Source organism: Polypterus senegalus, chromosome 18, assembly GCF_016835505.1.
Source record: "Polypterus senegalus isolate Bchr_013 chromosome 18, ASM1683550v1, whole genome shotgun sequence".
Classification (NCBI taxonomy): Eukaryota; Metazoa; Chordata; class Cladistia; order Polypteriformes; family Polypteridae; genus Polypterus; species Polypterus senegalus.
The window spans coordinates 26,986,619-27,011,379 of record NC_053171.1 but is presented as its reverse complement, the minus strand read 5'-3'; the positions used below and the strand labels follow the sequence as shown (position 1 = coordinate 27,011,379).

General features: G+C 36.4%; 1 protein-coding gene across 3 annotated transcripts in view; it reads left to right on the top strand.

The window, feature by feature from the left end:
* The first annotated feature begins 1,460 nt into the window (after window positions 1–1,460).
* Window positions 1,461–24,761, top strand: part of ppp2r5ca (protein phosphatase 2, regulatory subunit B', gamma a) — a 147,242-nt gene continuing 123,941 nt past the window's right edge. For all 3 annotated transcript variants that reach the window (XM_039740962.1, XM_039740960.1, XM_039740959.1), the window contains exons 1-3: window positions 1,461–1,570; window positions 1,995–2,063; window positions 10,384–10,540. In XM_039740962.1, the coding sequence (XP_039596896.1) occupies window positions 1,544–1,570; window positions 1,995–2,063; window positions 10,384–10,540 (253 nt within the window). In that variant the 5' untranslated portion in view covers window positions 1,461–1,543. The remainder of the gene's footprint in view (window positions 1,571–1,994; window positions 2,064–10,383; window positions 10,541–24,761) is intronic.

Below are 24,761 nucleotides of genomic sequence, written 5' to 3'. Positions count from 1 at the left end.
ACATTTACAATCTTTCATTGCTTTATTTATCACACCCATGAAATATTCCCAGTGTGCTGTAGAAAAAGGAGGTTAACTCTAGGATTTAATAACTGATGAAACCTGCTTTGTAGTAATAACCTCTAACCAGTAGCTAAGGATCAGACCTACATAATGTTCAGGAGGAATTTTGGACTATGTATCATTACAGAACTGCTTCAGCTTAGCCATATTCTTAGGATGCCCGGTGTGAACAGCTCACTTGAGGTCATTCCACAGCATCTATATTGGGTTACGGTCTGTGCTCTGACTGGGTCACTCAAAAAAGCTGATTTTCTGTTTTGAAGGTTTTCTGTAGTAGATTTACTTTGATACTTAGGGTCATTGTCCTGCTGCATCAACCAACTTCTGCTGAGTTTCACCTGGTAAACCTGATATTATCCTGTTGGATACCTTGATAAACTTGGGAATTCATTTTCCCCTCGATAGTGGCAAGTTGTCCAAGCCCCAAGTTAACAAATCAGTCTCAAATTAAGATGATCCCTACACTGTACTTTACTGTTGGGATGATGAATTCATGTTGGTATGCAGTGACCTTTTTACACCATATGTAATGCTGCATATTCTTCCTGAACAATTCAACTTCCACAAAACATTTTCCCAGCAGCATTGTGGAGTGTCATGATGGTCTTTGGCAAACTTCAAGGATGCAGCAATACTTTTTTGCATTGGCTTCCGTCTTGATGTCCTGCCGTGGACACCATGCCTGTTCAATGTATTGTGTAGGCTAGATTCATGAAAAGAGATGCTAAAATGATCCATTGATTCCCTCCCTAGAATTAGTAGTGAAGGAGAGAAATAAATAAAAATGAGTGTCGTTGTGCACAGTGCTGCACATCCTCTCTCTGACACACTAACATTGAATACTTTTAGCCATCAAACTATTTCATACATACACATACAGTATTGTGTACTGAATGGAATACTGTAACCTGACATATGAGATAAGAACCCAGTGGAATTTATTCAAAATGATAGTGAAAAAAAGGACTAAAAAGTATACTACAAGCTAGTGGGTATATATTTACAATTTGATTTTAAAATGTCATATTTATCTAATCTTGTAATTATTGATTTGGAGGTTTTAAACGGCTACAGACTTTTGCATTGCACTTTCTGTCTGTCACAGTTGCCACTCACCTTGAATTACGCTATATCGGGCATGATTAACTTGTCCAAAGGAAGGCGCTGGCGATTTACAACTTTGTATTATTAGCAGCCAGCAGCCCCACTTCGTGACGCCTCCCTATATGTGCCAGTATTAACGATCTCCTAGACCAAATACTGAGGAGAACCGACAGAAACGCTTCCGCAGTTTCAGCCGGGCAGGCGGAAAAAGAGCGGTGGCGACTGCGGCGAGAGTTGGGGGCGGGTCTCGTAATGCGTCACAAGCACCTTGGCCAATCAGGACGGACTAAGCGCGTAGGCGCCGCTGCAGTGCGAGGAAGCGACTTCGAGGCGTCTTGAAGTAAACGACGGTAGTAGTAAAGAGTGTTTTACTGCAATGCCGAATAAATCCAAGAAAGAGAAGGTGAGTTGACCCTCCACCAAAGAAACAAGATTCCCTTTTGGGAAGACAAATGGTCGTTTGTTGAACGCGAGGATGTGGCCTAGCAAAGCTCTTGATTTTTGCCAGCGTTTAACTTGCTCAAATCAGAAAGTGCTTCGAGTTCATCAGCACTGGCCTGCGTGTTTAATTCTACTCATGACTACCTTAATGCTTTCAGGTGACCGTTGGGGGATGAGGACATGCGTTTTCGTCTGCCTTTACGAAATAATAATTAGGCCAGTACGTGCCTAATAACATTCACATAGCCATACGCCCTGAAGATAAAATACTTCTAGAAGTGTTGAGAAAGTACTGCTTCCTTGGTACCTGAGAAGTAGTGACCTCTTGAGCTTGTAATTGTTTTCATCGTAAGCTGACAGTTTTCTCTTAACACGTTTCATTTCAGGAACCCGTAAAGTCTGGAAAAACTAGTAAAGCCGGAGGAAAAGATGCCCAAGAAAACGTGGACCATGAAGTAAGCACTACCTTAACGACTTTTAAAAGTATTTCCGCCCTCGTATATTGAGACCGTGCGCGGAATTGAACGAGTGGGAATGTAAGATAAACAGTTCGGGTTGGTCCAAGCTGGGCAATTAGTAGACACTTCAAAGAGTGTATGATGCACGTGAAATGGAAGACTGTATTTTTTTTCTAAAAGCATTACACTGATAAATTACAGCCTCTCATTAATTATTCTAACAACTCAAACAATCTGCCAAAAGAGAAGCTTCACCTCTTAAAGCATGTGATGCACGAGTACTAGTTCAACAGTCAACTTTAGTGGCTTGGGGAAGTGATTTAAGTGGGGGGCATTGCCGAGCACAAATCATTTATTATGTCATTACATGAATTAATAAAGGACATGTTAATGAAATACTTAATCATAACCATATAATGGAGTTAGTGTTTACAATGTAAGGTGAAAGTAAAAATTTACTACAGTGTCCTGTGCAGTTAAATAACACTTAAGTAGTTTGAGGGCATTGTAATTTTTCTTATTCAAGAGCAGAATGCCAGTATTGATAAATTAATATGCTTAAACAAACAACAAAATGTTCCTTATGGATACTGTATGTAGTCACTGGCTACATTATTTAGCAGCACCACAAAGTAAGAACTGTTATAACACTATACCTGAAAAAGCAATGTGTAGTTTCTGTCATTATTATGAAATATTTTACTGTATTGCACTTCTGGTGGTGGATTGGTTCTTGATCACGTCCATCCACTTTGCAATGGTGAGCTGAAAAAAATGTGTGGTTGAGTGGGTTGCTGTCATTCTGTACTACGGAAAAATAATAGCAGTCTCCATTTTAAACTAATCCAGATTTAAATGGGACATAATTGAAGTGTTTAAAATTATGAAAGGAATTAGTACAGTAGATCCCACTTGCCACTTTAAAATAAATTCTGTAACAAGTACAGTACACAGCAAATGCTGGTCTGGGGATGTTAAATTTACCCAGTAGTGTGATGGACAGTAAGACTACAGGGGCCATCAAAATTCAACTTGGTTATTTTAAACAATCGATGGTCAATAGGATTGACAAGCTTGTTGTCAGGCGGATGGTCTTTTCTGAATTTTTCTAATGTAATAAAACTGATGCCTCATTTGTAGTCGGACCTAGTAAATGTAATTTGAGGCAACAGGAAGACAACCACATGCAATGTTCAGGTTAGGTCCATTGGAAAATTCTGAATAATAAGTGGTCTTTGGTGCAGAGTTGTTTATTGTTATTTGAGAAATAACCTTTGTGTTAGGCTCTACCTACAGTGACAATGAAGTGAAAGTAGATTAACTGGGTTTGGTAATGTACACATAGATGGATTTAAAAAAACAACAACAACTTTGTAGTCAGTAGCCATTTTTGCTGGTCTGCTATGCAGTCAGGCAATGTTGATTTCACACTTCTGTGGCAGTACAGGGCTGTTATTAGTTGTTGTTTAAGCTTACATGTTCTTTAAAATCTCCACCCTCTCATCTTGTTGCTTTTGCCATTGTATTTTGGGAATAGGTTTCAATGTTTAAATCCGCTTTGACAAAATGTTATTCTTTTTTATAGTGTTAATGATGTTAAACTTTGAGTGCTCTTTATGTACAGTATGAACTTTTGTAGCGCTATCTCCCCTTTCCTGTGGTCTGTACTTCTTATGTCGCATGATTTGTCCACTTGGGCCAGATTGTCTCAAGATTACACAAGTAAATGACACACTTAATATTATTAAGATGCATGTGTTTAAATTTTTCATTCTCAGATTAGATACATATACTTTATTAATTATGTCAGACTTTAGTAATTTTATGATTACTAAAATAAAAAAGGTCTCCGCATGATGGGAAAGGTGCCATCTAAATGAAATTTATTATTATTATTATTATGATACTCAAGGTAGTGCTAGCAGCCTTGATTCCAGGTTGCAAACTTATTTGTCCTAATAGATATTATGAAAAAGTTTTATATTGCCAATGGATAGAAGATAAAAACAGTGCAGATATATGATGTAACTGTTCTTCACAGTATAGTGCGCAACAAAATTTGCACTGCATGTAGCTTTGAAGACCAATCATTCAAACAAACGAAATTTTAAAAATACTAGGAGTTGATGTCATTTGTTTGAAGACCACACTGAAAGGTTCTGTGATTCAGGGACTGTAATGTTTGTACACTGTGCTGGCATGCTAAATCAAGTGGTTGAAATAAGACGCTTGTTAGAATTTCTGAGTGAGCCAACTAAGGACATCCCATTTATTACACACCCCATCTGAGAATAAAGTGTTATAAACATACAAAAAAAAATGACTACAAATGAGTTATCAGTTTATATGCCCAGCATAAATTAAGAGATGAGATCTGCATATTAATATGCTAGGAAGTGCGTTCCTATGCAAGTGTACTTTTCCTTAACTGCAGGAAATTAATGCATGGTCCTCAATTCCCCCAAAAGGTAATGAGAACAGCTGATCTAAAGTAGTCTAAGGGTTGTCAGAAAGTAAATAATGTGAAGTGGCATGCCCACATCTGCTAGCCTGTACCTTGTTCAAATAAAATCAACTTTTTATGTTCCAAATGGTGTTTTGCCATGAAATTTCTATAGTAATTGTTGAAATAATTTGAACTATACTTTGTAAAAAGATTGTTATGAAAAATTAAAAGTAGAAAAGTTATACACTATTTTTAAAAGTCCTTTATCAAGAATCACCTACATTCTTTGCTTCACCCTCCCATATTCCCCCTTCTGTTTTGTGGTCTTAGACATTGAAACTCAATTCTTTTTGCGTTATGAGTACACAGTTCTGTTCTAGCTATTTTACTTGTCCACTATGGCCTCACCCCATTCTTCTTCACCCAGGCTTGGTCTGGCTTTGGCTGTATACGTCCCCACCATGGTATTTCTCATTACTATACATCTTTTAGCCTTTAAATTGTTAGTCTTTAAGTTCCTTGGAAAAATGTCATACTTCCAACAAGTCATTCTGTCCTCGGTTTTATCAAATGTTAATTCATGTTCTGCTTTTATCAGCTGACAGGCAACAATAAATGTGTCATTAACATCTACATAAAACTATTTTTGTGTGAAACTCTGTTCTAACCCCATGCTTTTGGTGGTGTGATGTTTTAATATCTTTATTTTGACTTTCATGTTGTGGTAAGTTGGCTTAGAACATTCAATATTGAGTAACATGCATGAATAAGAAAAGTAAATTGCATCCTGGTCACATTATGAAGTGTGTTTGTACATTTTACTTGTGTCTTAGTGTGGGTGTGTGTGTGTGTTTCCTCATTCTTCAAATTTACCCCAAAAATTCACAATGGATTCATTTTCATCACTAATTCGCCTGATGTGAATGTATAATGTTTTTCCCATAAATGTGCTCCTAAATAGAGTGGAGTTAGAGTCAAAACCTACATTGTACATAATGTTTCTGAGCGAAGAGCCAACTCCCCTGATTTTAAATTGGATTAAGCGTATTCAGGTAGTAACTGGATGAATTTCCGTATACTTTAAAGATTACTTTCAGCCAGACAGTTCCCGCAAGGGAAATTTATTTTATTTAATTTTTGGGACACACACCTATTAGCACTGCTGCCTTAAAGCTCAAGAATCCTGTTCTTGTATCCCCTCATGTGCACGGTGTGTTTAGCGATGCAGGTTCTTTCCATCCCCGCATGGCTTTTCTCAGTTCTCAATTTCTCATCCACAAACATGTTTCATATCTTTTAATTAGTTCTGTGTGAATATTCTATGCAGTAATCTGCAGTGGTTTAGGGTACAGAGTACTTAATTTGACTGAATATTGCCAGGATAGACTCCTTCTATATGGAATTTTGTCGGTATAGTGAACGAACGAATGAATTACTTTTTTGTCAAATAAAACATTTCTTTAAAAAAGGCTTTTCTTTGGGATAATACAGTATGTTGTTTCGGCAGGAGCAATTTACTAAAGACTTCTCGGTTACACACAGCTAATACATATCCATTAATTTCGTAGGTCATTTTTTTCCTGTACTAACTTATGGCTTCGAAATTAACCATTTGTGGTTTTTGAACTTGAACTTTTGATCATCTTCATATTTTTCTTGCAAAAATAAATATAACTATCGACTGGGAGCCTGATCGAATCGGGCTACAAATTCTACGTTTGTGAAATCCATACTTTCTCTGAAATGATTTTGTTATCATGGCACTGATTTGTGCTTAAAATAGACCTTTTTGGCTGATATAATGAAGACGGGGCTCCGAGACGTGAAATCAGCTTTTAGGCGCACCTCATTTGATTTTTTTCAGCAAACAAATTTTCAAAACAAACCGTATTTTATGACTCTAATCAGAATCGGAGTAATAATTATGTTGACGTGGTCATTTTAGATCTGAGATTAAACAGTGACCGTTGTTAATACCCAGCTGTCATTACTCACTTTGGCAATAGATGTCAGAAGGATGGGTGCCAAAACTGAACTGCCCAAAGATAGATTTTGACGTACCATGCAAATGGCGATACGTTCTAAATTACTTCCGGTTCCGGAGCTGTCGAAGGGTTTAAGTCAGTCAACGATGTTAGTCCTGGAAAGTACGCCCCACCAAACCAACGTTCCAAAAACCAACCGAACTTACTGTTATCTGCTCGATCAACACTGACTTACTATACTCGGCCGTCTAGCAGCATCCCTGAAGCATTCAAACATTCTTAGCCAGTCGTTCAATACTGCGTCCGCATTTGCCACGTTATGTTCTAATTACAGGGGCAGAGTTCCATTGCATGGTTTTATTGAGTCAAGGTATTGACACGAACACCATACATACGGATAGTATCAAATTATATATAAGAATGTGAAGCAATGCCAACTTTCAACTCTCCTTTATTATTATTATTATTATTATTATTAATGTTATTCTAAGCATGGGAAAGGTGGTATATAAATGTATTGTTGTTTATTATTATTGTACATACTGTATTTTTAGTTCTGTTTAAAAAGTAAGTTAAATAAGACACTTCTGTTAATGTAAACAAGATATGAATCCAATGAGAGTAAAATATTAATCATAATGATCTATATGGCATGAACATTACAGTCTGGTTAAACATAAACTGCTTTGCTGAAAGGGGAATTGTGCAGCATACAAGCAATAACAAAAATCTAACATACTGTACTAAAGTGTAAAAATCCAAAGTTCTGTCAAATACTGCATCTGGAAAAGAAACTATAGCATTTGTAAACAATTTCTGTCATATATTGCAGAGAGATGCAAAAAAACCCAAATCTATAACATTTTTAAACAAATTGCTATCTTCATGTTCTAACCAATATTGCACAAAGATATCATAAAAAATAAAGCAATTGTAAAATCCTACTGAGGAAACTTCAAGTAGTGTGACAGAAACACCAGTCTGTCCATAGCATCTGACTTCTGAGCAGCACGGTTACGTTACACCATTTCCTCCAGTGCTGAAAGTCAACTCGGAAGGGTTGCTTGAGACAGGGGTGCACAGGTAATTTTTTGCAAGGGAAATGTACCTCTTGTGTTTTCCTCCACTCAAGTGAATTTACATCACTATTCACCTCATGTATTATCAAGTAGCTCTTCGTCTCTTTTTCAATTGTTTTTTATTTAATTATACCTGGTATTTTCTGTTTTGCTCCCTCCCTTTTGAGGAGGTTAAGATCTGTATGAGTGTTTTAAATAATGAAAGAAAACAAATCTACTTTGGATTCGATGACCCCCCAGCCAAGTCGGGTTGTGAAATAAAAAACGCTCAATAGGCATAGGCTTCTTGCCAAAATTAAAATAATCTGTTTGAACGAATTACGTACTTTGTTTGAATGGATTAATATTTCTTTCTAATGGATTTTTTTTTTTTTAAACCTGAAACCTACAGGGCTCTGTACTACATTAGTTTCACTTCGCAGATGGGTGAAACAAGATAGTTGCTGTCTAACACCAAACAATTTCTAACATAGTTTGCAGAGTGCCATCTTTTAAACAGCATCAGTCTTTTCTAAGCCAAACCATCTCCACAAAAGTGATACATAGTAGTCTTTTCTGTTAGTTTATGCAAGACAGTGAATACATGGACTCTCAAGGTGTGTTTTTTGAAAGTTTTATGGAAAAGTGAGTGGTATACGCGATAATTTCAGCTCGCACATTGTTAAAACAACAATTATGATATTATTATAGACAATACCTATCATGCACTCCTAAACCCAGCATGTCTTATTTACTACTCTTCTGTATATGCTGACAATGAAATTCAAAAGTTTTAGTTTATATGTGCAAACACAAATTAAAGTAGAGAATCTGAATTTTACACTTGTAACCATCTTTTCATTTTAGTTACTTTTACAGTAGGTTTAATAAAGCCTGTTCACAAAATTGCAAGATAATTTTTGTTTTTCAAAAATTCCAGCAGCAATCGGTCATGTTTTCATTTTAGTTACTTTTTCTGTGGGTTTAATAAAACCTATGCAAGATATGTTTTGCTTTGGAATATTCCAACAGCAATTTTGAGATCAAATTTGTTTACTGCATTGTTGCTATTGCTTCCACAGATAATGGAAACATTAAATACTTGTGCAAAACCATTTTTTTAAGCTTAACCAGTTAGATTGCTTGTGTATCAATGCTGAAGTTTTTGAGAGCAATACCTAATTTTCAAATAAAGGACAAGACTGGCATGTGTACTGCATGTGATGTTTCTCCACCTTTCCAAGATACTATAGATATTTTCAAAGCTTTTTGACAAGTCTCTTCATACCAGGAATATTACAGTACAATGATTTTTGCATTCAATGCCAGTACCTGTGAAATTTCACCATACTTGATGCCTATTTGATACCATGGCAAAAACAGAAATCCCATTCAGAAGCTCTTTTTATAAAAGTACTAGCAAAATACCCGCACTTTGCAGTGGAGAAGTAGTCTGTTAAATAAGTTATGATAAAGAAAAGGAAACATTTTAAAAATAACGTAACATGATTGTCAATGTAATTGTTTTGTCACTGTTATGCATGTTGCTGTCATCAAGGATTTGATTATCATTATTTCTTTCAATTAGGTTCGTATTTGGAGGACGTGTGTTGTTCAAGTTACATTCCGGGTTTGTCAAATGTTGTAAATATAACAGGTTTCATTCATCGAAGTGTTCACTACCCACATCACTACTCGTGAATCTAAGATGTTTAACAGGCATTCCCGGTATTAAGTTGTGGAATTGCCTGCGAGTATTTAGCGACAGCGTCTCTATGAACTTGTGGATTTTCCTGCGAGTATTTAGTGGCAGCTTCTCTATTAACTTGTGGATTTGCTTACGAGTATTTAGTGACAGCGTACTTATTAACTTGTGGATTTTTCTGCGAGTATTTGGCAGCAGCGTCACGAAGTTGTTTTCGTCTAGCTGCATCGGAAAATGTACCATGATGTCTGACACGCCTCCTTTTTACTGTTTTCTCATAGCTTGGATTGCTGCTGTCATTATCAGTTTGAGTTTCATGGTTTGTTTCAATTACGTTAGTATTTGCAGGACTTGTGTTTAAGTGACATCTGGCATCTGTTAAGCATTGTAAGCATACAACTGGCTTCATCGATAACTTTGCATCGTAATAAACGAACAATAAAACCGCGGAGAACCCGTGGATTAAGTAAAAAGACTGCAGTTATCAGCAGGGAGACGTGAAAACCGTGGCGAAGGGAAAGAAGAGACCGGAGCGACAGATGGCCTTATATGGGCAGGCAGTCGATTACGTGGGAGGCGTAATGTATATGTATACATGTATATGTGTGTGTGTATGTATGTGTGTGTATGTATGTGTATATGTAAGTAGGATTCAATTATGACCGTTACGTGTAGAAGTTCGAAATGAAACCTGGTTAACTTTTGTAAGTAACCTGTAAGGAATGAGCCTGCCAAATTTCAACCTTCTATCTACACGGGAAGTTGGAGAATTAGTGATGAATGAGTCAGTCAGTCAGTGAGTGATGGCTTTGCCTTTTATTGTATAGATTTTCATTATTTCAGTAAACAATATTGTGCCTTTTTTTGTAATATCATCTATAAATAGTAACAGCTGTTAATAAAACCAGGAAGTTGAATGTTTGTTAAAGGTTTTATCATACTCTTATTCCTGAAAAAACAATAAAATAAATGTACAGTAAACTTAATATAATGCAAAAAAACTTCCATATAATTTTGCCTTTGATTTTTCTTTTCTAATATTTCTGTCTTTTTAAATTGTCATAAAATGTCTTAAATACTGATTAGAATACAAACATACTAACCTTTTGCTTTTCTATTTCAGGCTTGTAATAAAAAAAACAGTTCATTGCCCACAGCCCAGTTAACAAAAGTAAAACTTTCAGGGATGCAGACAACAGTTAAAAGGGAAAAGCGCCACAGTTCATCATGGTATAATCTTAGCAACGACAGGGAGCTGCAGAAACTTCCAGCTTTTAAAGGTACTGCTATTTATCTCTTTTGATATATTCTTGTTTTCATGAACTTTGCTGACGTTACACTGGATGAGGATAAAATATCAGCTTGAACAACTGTGTCCTGGGCAGAATACTCTATTTTTCTTTTCTTAAGTAAGCATTAGGTGAGTGTTCCCCTACATTCAACACTTAATAACAGCCAGGTTAATTTGCATCACAATAAGTATAACTCCATTTCCAAATAAAAGCTGGGATGCTGTTTAAAATGTAATATAACAACAGAATGTGATAATTTGCACGTCATGTAAACCCTAAATTTAATTGAAAATAGTACAAAGACAGTGTGTTAAATGCAGAAAATGAGAGTTTTTGTAAAGATATATACTTGTGTTGAATTTGATGCCAGCAACTTGTTTCAGAAAAGTTGTGACAGGGCACATTTACCACTGTGCAGCATCATCTCTTCTTTTAGTAATACTCTGTACAGGTTTGGGAACCAAGGAAATAATTTTTTGTAGTTTTGAAAGCGAAATGTTGCATTCATGTCTGATATAGGATTCCAGTTGTTCAACAATTTGGGGGCTCTCTTATTCTATCCTTTGCTTTATAATATGCCAAATGTTTTCAATGAGCGACAGGTCTGGAATGTGGCAGGCCAGTTTAGCACCCAGAATCTGTCACTGATTAGGCATACTGTTGTAATACGTACAAGATACAGTTTGGCATTGTCTTGCTGAAATAAGCAAGGCCTACCCTAAAAAAGATGCCTGGTTGGCAGCATATGTTGCTCCAAAACCTGTTTATCATTCAGCATTAATCATGCCTTGCCAGATGTGCAAACTACATATGCCAAGTAAATGAATACATCCCCATACTATCACAGATGCTGGCTTTTGAGCTGTGTGCTGATAACCAGCCGGATGGTTCCCCTCCTCTTTAGCCTGGAGTACACAGCGTCCATGATTTTCAAAAGGAATTTCAAATTTTGATTCATCACACCATAGGGCAGTTGTCCACATTACCTCTGGCCTTGAGGAGATGGTAGTATTTTTGGAGCGTGTTTATATATGGATTGTTCTTTGCATAGCAGAGTTTTAACGTGCATTGGTGGATGCTGAGACAAACGGTGTTCACAGACAGTGTTTTTTCGGAAGTGTTTCTGAGTCCATATTATGCTTTCCACTATAGATTTCATGTCTGTTTTTAATGCAGTGCTGCCTAAGGGCCCGAAGATCAAGGACTTTCAGTATTGGTTTTCTCAGAATGTTTTAAAATTATGTACCATGGATAATGAAGTCCCCAAATATGTTGCAGTTTTACATTAAGGAGCATTTTTTGCCCACACAGTCTTTCACAGGGTGTTGAACCCCTCCCCATCTTTACTTTTACTTTACTCTGCCTTATGTTGTGTGTGTTTTTTGTTTTGTTTTGTTTTTTAAAAGCATTGCTCAACTCTTCCAGTTTTTTGTTGCCTGTGTCAACTTCTTTGAATGGTGTTGTTTCAACATTTGATATTTTCTATTTGCTCGGTTTCCAGTTAAGGTCAGGTTGGGGAGCATGCGCTGGTACAGCATGTACCACCACGTGACGAAACAGCTCAGGACCCCAGCTGATTTAATGTGTTCTAGGAGTTAAGATTTCGAATAATAAAAATATAACTAATGGCAGCAACATAATTTGGCATATTATTGTGGGGTAAGTGGGACCTACCAAGTTCATGATTGATTAGCCGACTCTTATCACCCCAAAGCTTAACACATACTCAGAAAGACGCACACACACTCACTCTCAGACCCTATCTACTTAAGAACTGATTTTTATGAGTGATATATGCACAGCTTATCAGGCTGACATGCCCTGGTTCCTGAGAATAACCTGTATACATGGAGGCTGATAAATCTTGGTTGATGCTATTTATCAACCTATGATGCGCTGCTCTCTGTTGGAGGTCCTTGCCTCAATGTCTGCTAACCCTGTGAGAAAGATATTGGCAGTATCCCCCACACCAGTTGCCTTGTATCTATTTTATTACTTAAATCACTTTAAGAAATGCAGACAAAGTATAGACCTTTAAAATCAAAGCACAATCTGTTAACATCAAATAACAGCAAATAAATAATAGTAAAGTTTGAATGTAAAGTGCTAAATAAAAATGCTCCCTTGCTTAAAAGTCAAAAGCTTAAGCAATACTTTCCACAAATAAATGAAACTAGAGTAGCATCAAAGAAGACAAACATTTTAGAATAGAACTGCTGTCTTAGGTGGCCTATAGATTCAGCAGTTTGGCTGATTTTCGATGTATGGGTGGATGGAGTCTCTCTCTCATGCTCTCTCTCTGGTGATTCATCTTTTATGCCAAATACAACATGGTGAAGTATGGACCTCATAATGCTAAACACAAATAATTGGCAAACTGCTCTTTTGATTAACAGCACTGACTTGAAGCTTTTATAATAAAGTGATTTTGAACATAATGTTTGTCTTGTCAGGGGTGGTTATCTGTTTTCCTTCTAGGTGTAAAAAGGGTACCCTGTCTAAAGTTTGAGTAATAGACTGGTTATTCTTTCTTAAGATTATAATGCAAGTTAGATAACATAAAGACAGTAAACAATATATTATACATAGGTTTAAACAAAAGAGAAAACATATTCTCACAGTTTCTTTAATATGGCCTTATTGCTCTGCTCTGTATGTGAACATCTGTAAATATATAGTTCAAACACTGTTCTTTGCACTCTGTTGAAACATGCTATACATTAAGCTGATGGTAGCTTGCTGTAAATGTACTGCCTGTAGTCCCAAAATGATGATAGTCTACCCCATAACATTTGGCTAGTCAAGAGGAGGCAGTAAACTTCACTGATACGGAATGTTTATTGCCAGCTTTATAAGGAGGAGCAGTGTGATACAAAATTCATATATTTGTTTGTTTTCTGAATAAAATTTCATTCACACATATGAGCTGCAAAATAAAAAGATGTACCTATTTGCTGTAAAGCTTCCATAACGTGAATAATTTTTCATATGGCAGAATATTCAATTAAAGCATGTTGGTTTTTTTTCTTCTTGAAGGATTTATATTGCCTTCATCCCTTGGCAGAAGTCTTTCTGGTTAAGTGTGTGAGCCTGATCTTTTAATTAGTGCCCACCTGGTTAAAGAAGTATATTTTGTCAGTGTGTATCTATAAATATTTGAAGGCTTCAGTCTTTGATCTTGTTACTTTAAATTGAATGCTTGTGCCCTTTTTAAAGGGTCTTATGATAGTGCTTTGCGATAGGTAATATATGAAGTAAAGTTTAATTATGACACTGTACTTAAAACAGGGTAGCTACATCAGTATAATGCTCTTTCAAGCAGGAGTTTCTCACAAAAATAAAAAGTCATGCCTGCTTTGTGCGCAGAAACCCTTTTTGTCTTTACACTCTAAAGGCATGAATTTGGTTAATTTGGTAACAAAGTTCTGCCACTATAAACAAGAGCAGGTGAGGACCTGTCCAGGGCTGGTTCACATCATGAAGCCAGTGCTTCTGGAATAACCTACCACCACTCCCTATACTGAAAGTCTGGGCAGCACAAAACAGAGTTTTGAAAATAGTTTCATAGAAGTTTAATTGGTGACCACAATGACAAACTAACAATACATTTTAGAAGTAAGAGCACTAAGAGTAAAGGCACTTAGTGGCAGCAGCAGGTCAGTGAAGTTGTGTATAGTCAGTCTTGTTTAAAATTGCTGTAAATCATAACATATTGAAAACAATGCAAGTTAGGAACAACATGGATTAAAATGTTCTGGAAATAGAGCTATGTATCTCTTGGATGTCTAAAGTTACACTAACACTGAATTTGGTGGCACAGTGACAAATATTAGAAGTACATCTCAGAAGTTAACATTATGCTATAAGACTTGTGATAGTGTCTTCTGTACATTTTTGGTGTATATTTCCATTTAATGCTAAAGTGAATTATATCTCTTGTATTTACTTAGAAGCTTTGATTTGCTTGACTTTGAAAATTAATTAATAAGGCAATGTTTCTGAAAATAGATGTAGAATGGTTGCCTGTTGTTAGACTCCTGTGCAAAGCCAAGTAAAAGCATGATATTGGATTATGAAACAATTTGAAGTTGCCATATTTATTAAGTGTTGCAGTAGCTGGATTAAGTCATCCTTGTACTGGCTTGTTAAACTGAATGCTAGTGTTGAAATGTTTTTGACTTTTAGTGATAGGCTGCAGATAATCTTGAATGTGCCATCTATATTTCATATGTTCCCTTTTTATTTTTGTATCTATGGCAAAGGTAAAGTGGCTTTTAAATTTTCTTACGCATGAATTGTAAAACCAAATGGTGAATTGGTGTCATGTTTTGACTTTTGGTTGTCACTTTATCTAGAGTTAGAATTTTACTTTAGTTTCCTAACAACTTAAAGCCTGTATTAGGTACAGCGTGCACACTCTGTTTTTAGAGATTTTACTTTGTGTTTGTAAAAGCAATATGACATTGTAATATGTCTAGAAAACAGGTATAGCTCATCTTTTTATTTCAATAGGCACACCTCATACTTTAATGGCAAGAGCAAACTGGAGTACAAAAGCAAAATGCCTAATAGAACAAGTCTTTTAAGAGTATCCCCTTTTTTTTATAGAATTTTTTCATTTAACTATCATGCTACTAAGCAGAGAGAGAAAAATGTTAACCTTCTGATGGAAATATATTTAGTGTACAAGTTTGGGTCTAGGCTCATGGTTATATACTTAGGAACATTTGTATCTCCTTGTGTAAAAATAAGTGTTTTATAGATTTGATCTAGTTATAGGTGCTGCTAGTTTATAATTTTTAATAAAAGAAACTTTTTGACTAATAACTGTTAGTGCATTTCTGGTTTTAATTGAGTTTAGATTTTGTTAGTAAGTAAACAGGTCAGCTTTTATTTTACTAGACATTTTGTAACACGGTTAATAATTATTGAAAAGCTAAAATATTTTATAGTGTCAAAATATTACATTTAACCCCATTTTTTGTTATACTATTCTAGTTTCCCTATATAATTATGTGTATTCGGTACAAGGAGATTTAATCAAAAGTGTTTTGCAAAGTAGAGGGTAGGTTGTGTACCATACATTGATTATGTTGCTGATAGTTGCTAAGAGACTGAGCCTCTCTGCCAGAAGCAACAGAGGGTGTTTCTTTGGCCATGGTTAGATTTTCTTTAGCTTAGTGTGAGAGAAAAAAAATCTGTCTGTCTGTTTTTAAAGAAGAAAAAATAATTTGTTTTATAGCCTTGCTTATTCAGTTTGGAGTTCATTAATGGTGGCAGAATACCATTTGCTACAAAATCTTAGCAATCAAATGTCTTAAGAAAAGTTGCCTTGCCAGATTTGGAGATGTAATCATGGGGCATTTACACTTAGATCAATTTGGAGTTGGTTAGAACCCCGTAGTATTCCTCCATCCTGGCTCCCTATTGAAATCAATTTTTTTTTTTTTCCCCCAGATCTCTCTTTCAGTAAATTTGAGCTCTCTAATTACTTTTGCTCTCACTATATGGAGTAAGGTGGAGAAACATTTAGGCCCTTGCCCAAAATTACAATTCCCTCAATACCCTTTTCCAAATCCAGCCTTACTTATTGGTAGCAATCCTATTGCTTTCCTAGCCTGGAGGCAGTGCAGTATTTCCACGCTTAGCAATATTTTTTGATGGCTCAGAACCTTCCAGTCACTAAGATCTGAGTTCACTATTCCATCCTCTTTTTCTTTTATTTTCAAATTAGGTCTGTTATTAAGTCTCATTGTGTTTCATTGTTGTCTTTTTTACCCTTTCATCATTTGCTTTCTTTTATTCAGCCACTGTCTCCTAAAACAAAGCCTGTTTCTATTTTAACTTTGCAGAAAGCCACTCTTAAAACATTAACTGTTAATTTGGTTTGGTAATGTGATTTTTTTTTTTCCCCCTCTGTTACTTTTTGACTGGAATATATTTTTTAAGAATATTACCTTAGCATCTAAGAACCCCAATTACCAACATACTTAGTTCAAATTTCTGCATCATTTATATCTTACACCTCGCAGACACTTTGCTATGGGTTTATCAGCTGACCCTCTGTGCTCCCTTTGCTCTTGTAAGTCCAGAGGTACATTTCTACACGTTCTGGGAATTTCCTACAGTTAGGGTTCTTTGGAGTAATGTGTCGAAATTTCTCTCATCTGTTCTCTTTTATAAAACTTTATTACCTCAATTATTTCTTCTTCTGGACTTTCTGCTGTCACTCTTCTTTCCAGCAAAGGTTATTCCTTCTAGCCCAATTGTAGCAAAATTAGCCTAAGCCTCTTGCTGGAAGTCTTCTAGTTTATTATTTTTGGATTTATGGAAAGCCACCTTTTTTTTTCTCTTATATTGCTTGAATTATCTGCAGCATGCATCAATGGTTTGTCTAGTACCTGTATTTTAAACAAAAAAAAGGTCTTGGGAAAAGTTGAAGGCAGATGTTTTTCCTTTTTAAAGCATGTGATTAAGATTCATTGTTTTGCTGTTAAATAATTGTTAAAGCAAATAGTTCTCAGAATTTAATATTCTTTTTTATAATTGACAAAATAATTAGATATTTGAAAGTGTACCTGGATAAAATGCAATTCAAATTTAATACCTTACTTACCTGGCTGAAAGACTAAAAAACATTGCAGTGATTGTGTTACTGATGTGTGGAAATTGTTGGTATTAGCAAAATATTGAAGTCCTTTAGTAGAAACCACTTATTCCTGATGGGTATTGTCGGGATTTATATTTTATACGTAATGTGTCGTAGGTTCATGGGATCATTATTGTCATATATAGAGTTTAGTGAAATTCTTCTACGTATGTAGTAATCAATATGCAACACATCACTCAACACCTTAGTGAATATAACTGCCTATCCTTGAATGTTTTCTTTACCTCAGTTTTAGATTGGATAATGGCATATACTTGCAAGATTATTAGAAAAGTGTAGACTTTAGATGTAGCTTAGGTATTCTGCATATTATTACCTAGTAACCTAATTAAAATTAGATTATTTTCAGGATGAATAAATCTATCTTTCTCATATATAAATAAAGAGTGAAGCTTTTGTTTCTTCCATTAGGGTTATATATCATATATCATAATTTAAAATGTGTAACAGGTGGGCATATCCATAATACGCCTTGCTAATTTTAGATTTTTTTGTGAGTATAATTTTTAGTATCAAGTCCTGTCCAAGTTTTTATCCTGCCTTATACCCAGTGTTACTGGGTCAGACTCTGGTTCCCCCAAATCTCTGAACTGGATTAAGTTCAATTGGGAATGAATGATGTATTGTCATCTTATGTATCTTGACTAGCTCATTGTACAAGCCTGTAGTTGGGGTAAAAAGTATGTTGTTAAAAATCACTCAGGTAGTGTACAGTACATGTGGACATACCTGAAATTAAATGTGGTTTAAATAACTATATATAAACACATTTTCATTGAAGGATGCATGAAAATTGTGTGCCACTACTAAAATAGACCTAAATGGAACAGTTTATAATTGTTTGATTAATGAAATGATCAGAGCACAAAAATGAAAGGTGAATATCACAACAAATAAAGAAAAAAAACATTCCCATTTCAAAGCACTAGTTTAGAATATGGAGAACAGTTTTTTTAAATAAGGGATACAATAGGTATTTGACATTCAAGCTGTAGTCTCATTACAAAGTCCACCAATTATGGATGAAAGTTAATGACCAGAATTTGTGGTAAGAGGTTATGATGTTTGATTTTGTGGATCGAGACTAGTGAGAGAATCTATGCATCATTTAAACATCACTCTTCAGCTTACTCAGTCTGTCACCGTCCGCTGTTTAATCCATCCAGGCCTGCCCCTCAAGCACCTATACATTAGGTGGCTGAACTAGTGGATCAATTTGATATTCACATGAGTACACTTTATGATTATGGGATTCAGGTTTGGCAATCTGTTTCTGAGCAAAGCCATTTGCAAATTTCACCATAACATTGATAGCTTCGGAATTTGTACTTGTGCTGACACTGTTTGGATACTGTAAAAGCAGCATCATAGAATTTTGAGGGAAAAAAAAAACACTAAACCACTTTTCCTGGTTTTTACGCATATACTTTAACTTTTTATTGCACTTTCACATAATGCAAATAAAGGCTTATTTGGGGTGTTTTTGAAATGTAGGTATTTGGTTAAGCAAGTACATCTACTGGACTATTCATTACTTTGAGAGGCCAAAGCATGATCTGTTTGAGAAAAGAAAAGGTTGTTTCCTTGTCTTTAATTGGGAAATCCTATGCTTTGAGGCCTCTGATTTTTAAATAAATTAAATTGCACAGAGGTCTTCTGTTCTGGGTTTTGCTCATGCTTCACATATTTCAGAGTAGTGCAGACATAACTTCATTAATGCCATAGCATTTAATCTGGACTCCTGTATAGTATAAAGTGCCTTTCATGCTTGTAGGAAGCTTAAGACCCAAGTCTAAGTATACGTTTTATTTCTTTTATTTTTATGCGTTCAATTTTTTCATACATTAAACTGTTCCAATGAGCATTCTTTTGTAGATTGCAGTGTTACTTGTGTTTGTTTTGAGGGTTAAGGCAAAGGTTAATGCCTGTGCTGCATGTTGGAACATGAAGAAGCATAATAGTGTTGTACAAATCAGTGTTGACATGTTTACATATTAATATGTAGTTATAGTATTACTATGCAGGCTCGGGTCATGAATGCAAAACTTAAAACATCTCATCCTACGCAAATGGAAAAAAGTTATTTTAACTCTTGCTCCGTGTCTAAGTAAATAGGAATAATCAATTCCTATTTATTAATATTCATTAGTGCATTTTTAAACTAAAAGAGAGTCCCTGCTGTGTTTGTTTATCTCCAAAATGTAATCTTCAACCTGCATGGATGAAATACCTGTAACTTATTACAGGGGTCTTCAAATAGTTTTACCTTGGGGCTAAATTCTCACAGAACAAATAGACTTTGGTTCAGACCCTGCTGTTTGTTTTTGTCTACCAATAAAATTCAAAATGCAGCAACCATGTGTTGCTATTACATATACATGCAAACATACACATCTCTCTTTGAAAGCAGTTAGACCTTTTGAATTTTATTCTGAAAAATATTGCGCACATTTTGTTGTGCCATTCATGGGTGTGATTAGGTTTTTGAATATAGCTGTGTATTCCACTTCAGAAGACTGCTTATTTGTTAATTATTGTATTTGAATGAAGAATTGCATTTCTCCTAGGGCAGATTTTTAAAATATGCAAGTGTAAAACAAAAGGTGAACCACATAGCAGGTTTACTTCATGCTTCTACAAGGGCACCTTCTGTGCACTGTTTGTGTGCTTTGTTTGGTTTTTATCTGTGGACTCTGTTCTCCTACCAGCACTCCAAAGACTTCGTGCTAAATTATTTGCCATATTTACATTGAGGAAATATATTATCTGTGCCAGCAACTATCTGGTACAATTTCAAGGGCTCATTGCTTCTGTTTATCTTTTAGTAATCAGAAAAAAAATTCTAAATTAAATAGATAGGTGTTTGCTTGCTTAGATTGTGCAGTTTGGTGGCAATGAGGAGCATATTGTATCATTGGGAATGAACTGGCCTTTGGGGCTACCAGCTTAATTCCTGGTGGGCCATGATATTAGGCAACAGACCGTGAGACCAAGTGAGATAGACAGAGAAATTGAGTTGTGACTTCTGTGTCCCCACGCTGTATTCTGTCCAGTTGCATAATTCCATTATCCCTGTGCAGTCTCCTCACACCTAACCAAAGCAAAGAAGAGGGAAGATTGAGACACAGACGAGAGGGGAAATGTAGAAAAAATGTTTAAAAAAAAACCAAAAAACGGAAAGGGAGTATAATTGAAAATAGGATTAAGTAATTTAAATCAATCCAACAGGGAGCAGCAACATGTGGGAACTTTAGCTATTTATATGCAAGGAACTTAATGTAGATGTGTTCAGATCAGAAGACAGTTTATTACCACTTACAATTATGCCCAAACCTAAACAGTTCATCAGAATATTCAAATTATCAGAAATTTTAAATGATTTTATTAAGAAGTGGCTGCATTGATGAATGGTAAATTGAAAGTTTAAGAACGTGGTTTTAGTATCTAGTGTTAAACAAGATGCCATCATAGATAACTGAATGTCACCAATGATCTAAATGCTTTCATGCTTTATTTTACAAAAATGTCAGCTTTCAAAAACTTGGTGTGGTTAAGATGGATGGCAAACGTAACTCAAATGTTTAATTTTAGTTAACTCACTTGTTAATACTCTCAACACTTAATTCTGTCCTTCAGTCTTGAACATCTGTATGCACTGTTTTTAATTACTGATTATTTTCTTAACAAGCACCCAGTTAATGAGATGCATATATCAAATAAGGAACCAGCAGTTCACTTTCTTAGTCTCATTTACACTTGTGTGTGTGTCTTTTTTATTATTTAAGTTCTATTTTGAGGAAAAGGCAATGGAAATAACAGACATATCTAATGCAATACAGATATGTAAAAATATCATATAAAGAACCATCCCCCACACAGCGCTTATAACCTTCAAAGCCCTATAATTAAAGTATTTAGGGAAAGTCCCCAGGCCGCAGCCATCCAGGACCTCCCCACAGTTAAACTAGTTGACAGTGGCATTGGTTGACCAATTTCTGGCACACACAAAAACATTCCAAAAGCACTAGTGGGTCTCCAGAGATTAGAAGAGAATCTATGGCTGCAGATTTTCATTCTAACCCTTTTCTTAACTAGTGACCCGTTTTCAATGCTTATTAGCTCTTTTGCCTTAATTTTCCTAATTATTTTTTTTTCCTTAATTGGCAACTCCTGTCTGTACTGCGAACTGAAAAGGTTGGCTGCTAGGGCTCTAAAAGCAGATAGGGAGGTATTTGTTAGAGGAATCTGTGAGCAGGTGACACACCATCTATGGTCTAGTGATCCATGCTTACAGAGGAATCAAAGCATTGTGCACAACCAAATGTGTTCCATCACGTACCCTGACTGCGACTCTCCGAGGAACGGTTCTTATGGATGATACTGTAATTGTGACCAGCTCAGCTGGCTATGTTGAGCAGCTGTTTAAATTTGATTCTCCGGCTAGGATGTTGGGCATCTCTGGATCCACGGTTCTTGAGGCTGAACTTCCAATTAGCTGTGAACCACCCAGTTTCACTGAGATTGCGCAAGTTGTGAACCAGCTGAAGGTAGGGAAGGCTGCTGGGATCTGTGATATCTATAGTTAAGTTTCTCAGGCTGACTGTAAGGCTGTCTTTGCATTGCAAGCAATCTTTGCTTTCATTTGGGAGGCAGACATCAAGTTCCATTTTCCAGTCAATTGGGATGTTCTTCCTATCTGGAAAGGGAAAGGTTGGTTGCCTGGTTTGTGGCAACTAATACAGGGATTACACTGCTCTCGGTGGTGGGTAAGGTCCTTGCTAGGGTCATCCTCAATAGGATCGTTGAACACTTGCTCACCTACCAGCGACTAGAGCAGTCTAGTTTTATGACAAAGAAGTCTTCCATCAACCACATCATGGCACTGAGGGTTCTAACGGAGCACAAACGCAAATATCGGCAGAGTTTTTTTACAACCTTTGTTGATTTTCGTAAAGCATTTGACTCAGTTGATTGAGCCCCTGAAGTTGCTGGATATAATGGCCAGCTTGTACACTGGTACTGTGAGTGCTATGCAGAGGCAGAACCACTGCGTTTTTCCCAGTTGATTCTAGGGTTTTTCAGAGGTGTGTTCTTGCTCCTACTCTGTTCAGTACTTGCATGGACTGGGTGCTGGGCAGGGTCATGGGGTCCAGCGGCTGAGAGGCATCTGTTGGTGAAGAAAGATTCACATATCTTGACAATGTTGGGATCTTCACGGAGTCAATGGAAATTCTGGTGGAGCTCTCGAGAGACTGAGCGAGGAATTTGATTGTCTGGGCTTGCAAGTGTCCTGGATAAAAAAAACAGGATCCAGGCCTTTATGACCTCTTGGGCATAGTAATCAGCTGTGTGTCTGCCTGCAGAGAGAGAGAAAAACTTTGTCGAGAGGTTTACTTGCCTTGGCAGTAACGGTCACGTCTCTGGTGACTCTTCCTATGAAGTCTGTAGACGAATTGGGAAAGCATGGCGGGTCATTAGGTCACTTGAAAGGTGTGTGTGCTGCTTCTAATATCTTTGCAAAAGGATGAAGGTCCAAGTCTTTATAGTCCTGGTGTTTCCTGTTTTTCTATATGGTAGCGAGACATTTACGCTATCCAGTGGCCTGAGATGAAGATTGGACTCCTTCGGTACTGTTTCTTCAGAGAATCCTTGAGTATCACTGGTTTGACTTTATATCTAGTGAGCATTGCTCATGGTGTCCAGAATGAGTCCTGTTACCTGAATTGTGAGAAAGTGTCAGTTACTGCCCTATTGCCGTGTGACACGATTCTCCGGGGGTGATCTAGCTCCCAGAATCCTCATTGAAGGCCCAAGCAGCTGGACCAGGCCATGGGGATGCCCACATAATACCTGGCTGCGGCACATAGATGGTCATTTCCGGGGAGTGAGACTGGGACCGCATGTCTGCCTGGTGGGTTCCCAACTGGGTTCCCGAGCTGTTTTTTCTTGTGGTGGGTGCAGCAATGAGCTTTATCAGTAAATGCTCAAAAACTAGACTTGAACTGCACCCAAATAGTTTTGAAATATAAAACAAGCCAACACATGACCAGCTAACTTGAGTCCATCTTGAAATATCTGAAAATAAAGAAAGGTGAAGGTCTCAGTAATGTTGATTTGCTTAGATCCACAAATTTTGGTGGTGGTCTTAGAAAAAAGAATCAACAGGTGATCCACTCATGCATCCAGCAATCCAACCTACCCAGTGGTTGGTGCTGGCAATGGATGCATGAGTGTGTCAAAGAAGTGATTGACAGCACTGTGTGATATTTATCCCCATTTATATCTGATAACATTTCGTGAACAGGAACTTCCAACCAACCTGGCCTAAGTGGCATAAAGTCCTGAACATACAGGAAATGGCAAACCACAGTTTTTCAGAAAATCCACATAACCTGAGTCTCTCTATGTGAACATTATTTCTTGTGTTCCTATCCAGCAAATCAGTTAATTTTAAAGTAACAGTCTGGCTGTCTAATTTAAATTTGCTTGTCATACGAGTTGGGTGAAATTCTCAGCATGACAAACTCTACTGTGATTTTGTTTTGTTCCTCCAGAATACCATTAATATTGTGACAGAACTGCACTTTATTTTCATGAAAGCTCAGCAGCACTGCAACTCTCATGACACTAATAGGTACATACAGTATCTGTTTATATCATCAAAGAAGGCTGCAATTTCTCTACCTGAAAAGTCAGCATTCTCCTCTTGCATTGCTGCACTGGTCACTTTTGTATATGTCCTTGTTACCAAGGACAACTTCACTGCTTGGTAAGTAGTAAGAAGTAACTTTCGGTAGATATTTAGTTGAAATGAAAGGAAAATGGAGTAGTTAAGGGCATAATGACAAGCTGCTCAGGAGAGCTACCTTAGCCAAACACTCATTACTTTCAGAGGCCTCAAGATCTCCCAACACCTTTGTGTGCTTATTATGAACTATCTTTGAATAAGATATTTAGAAAGTAATAGTAATAAAAATGACTTAGAATTACTAATTTTCTTTGAACCACAAATCATTAGGATGTTATCCATGGCAGATAAAATATCTACAATTTAAGAATGAATTAACATTGCAGAAATAAAGTCCTAACATCTATAAAATTAAATAAGCTAAATAAGTAATTTTGCTTTTGAGGTTCAGTACAATACCGGAAGAAATTCATATTTAAAGACATTAATACTTGATTAAATTTTTATTAACAATCCAAGCATTATTGATGTGTTTGTGTTTTGTGGTCCTTACGTGCCAGGCCTGCTAATCATTCCTTTTCCACCTTGTGTGAATAAACATTCTGTTACAATTTTACTGGTAACTTAAACACCCGCGACTGACTGTCAGTTGAATGACAAATCATTTATTCCATAGCCTATTGAAACATTTGGAATTTTATGATGTTGCATTAGGACCTTCAATGGACATGATGCGTCACTTCAACAGCATTTTTTGAGAACAGCAGACAGAAGTCATACATCATTACAAATGTTTCAGAAAGCAGTGCATATAACATTGCACTTCAGGTTTTTATAGTCTTGTTATCTTA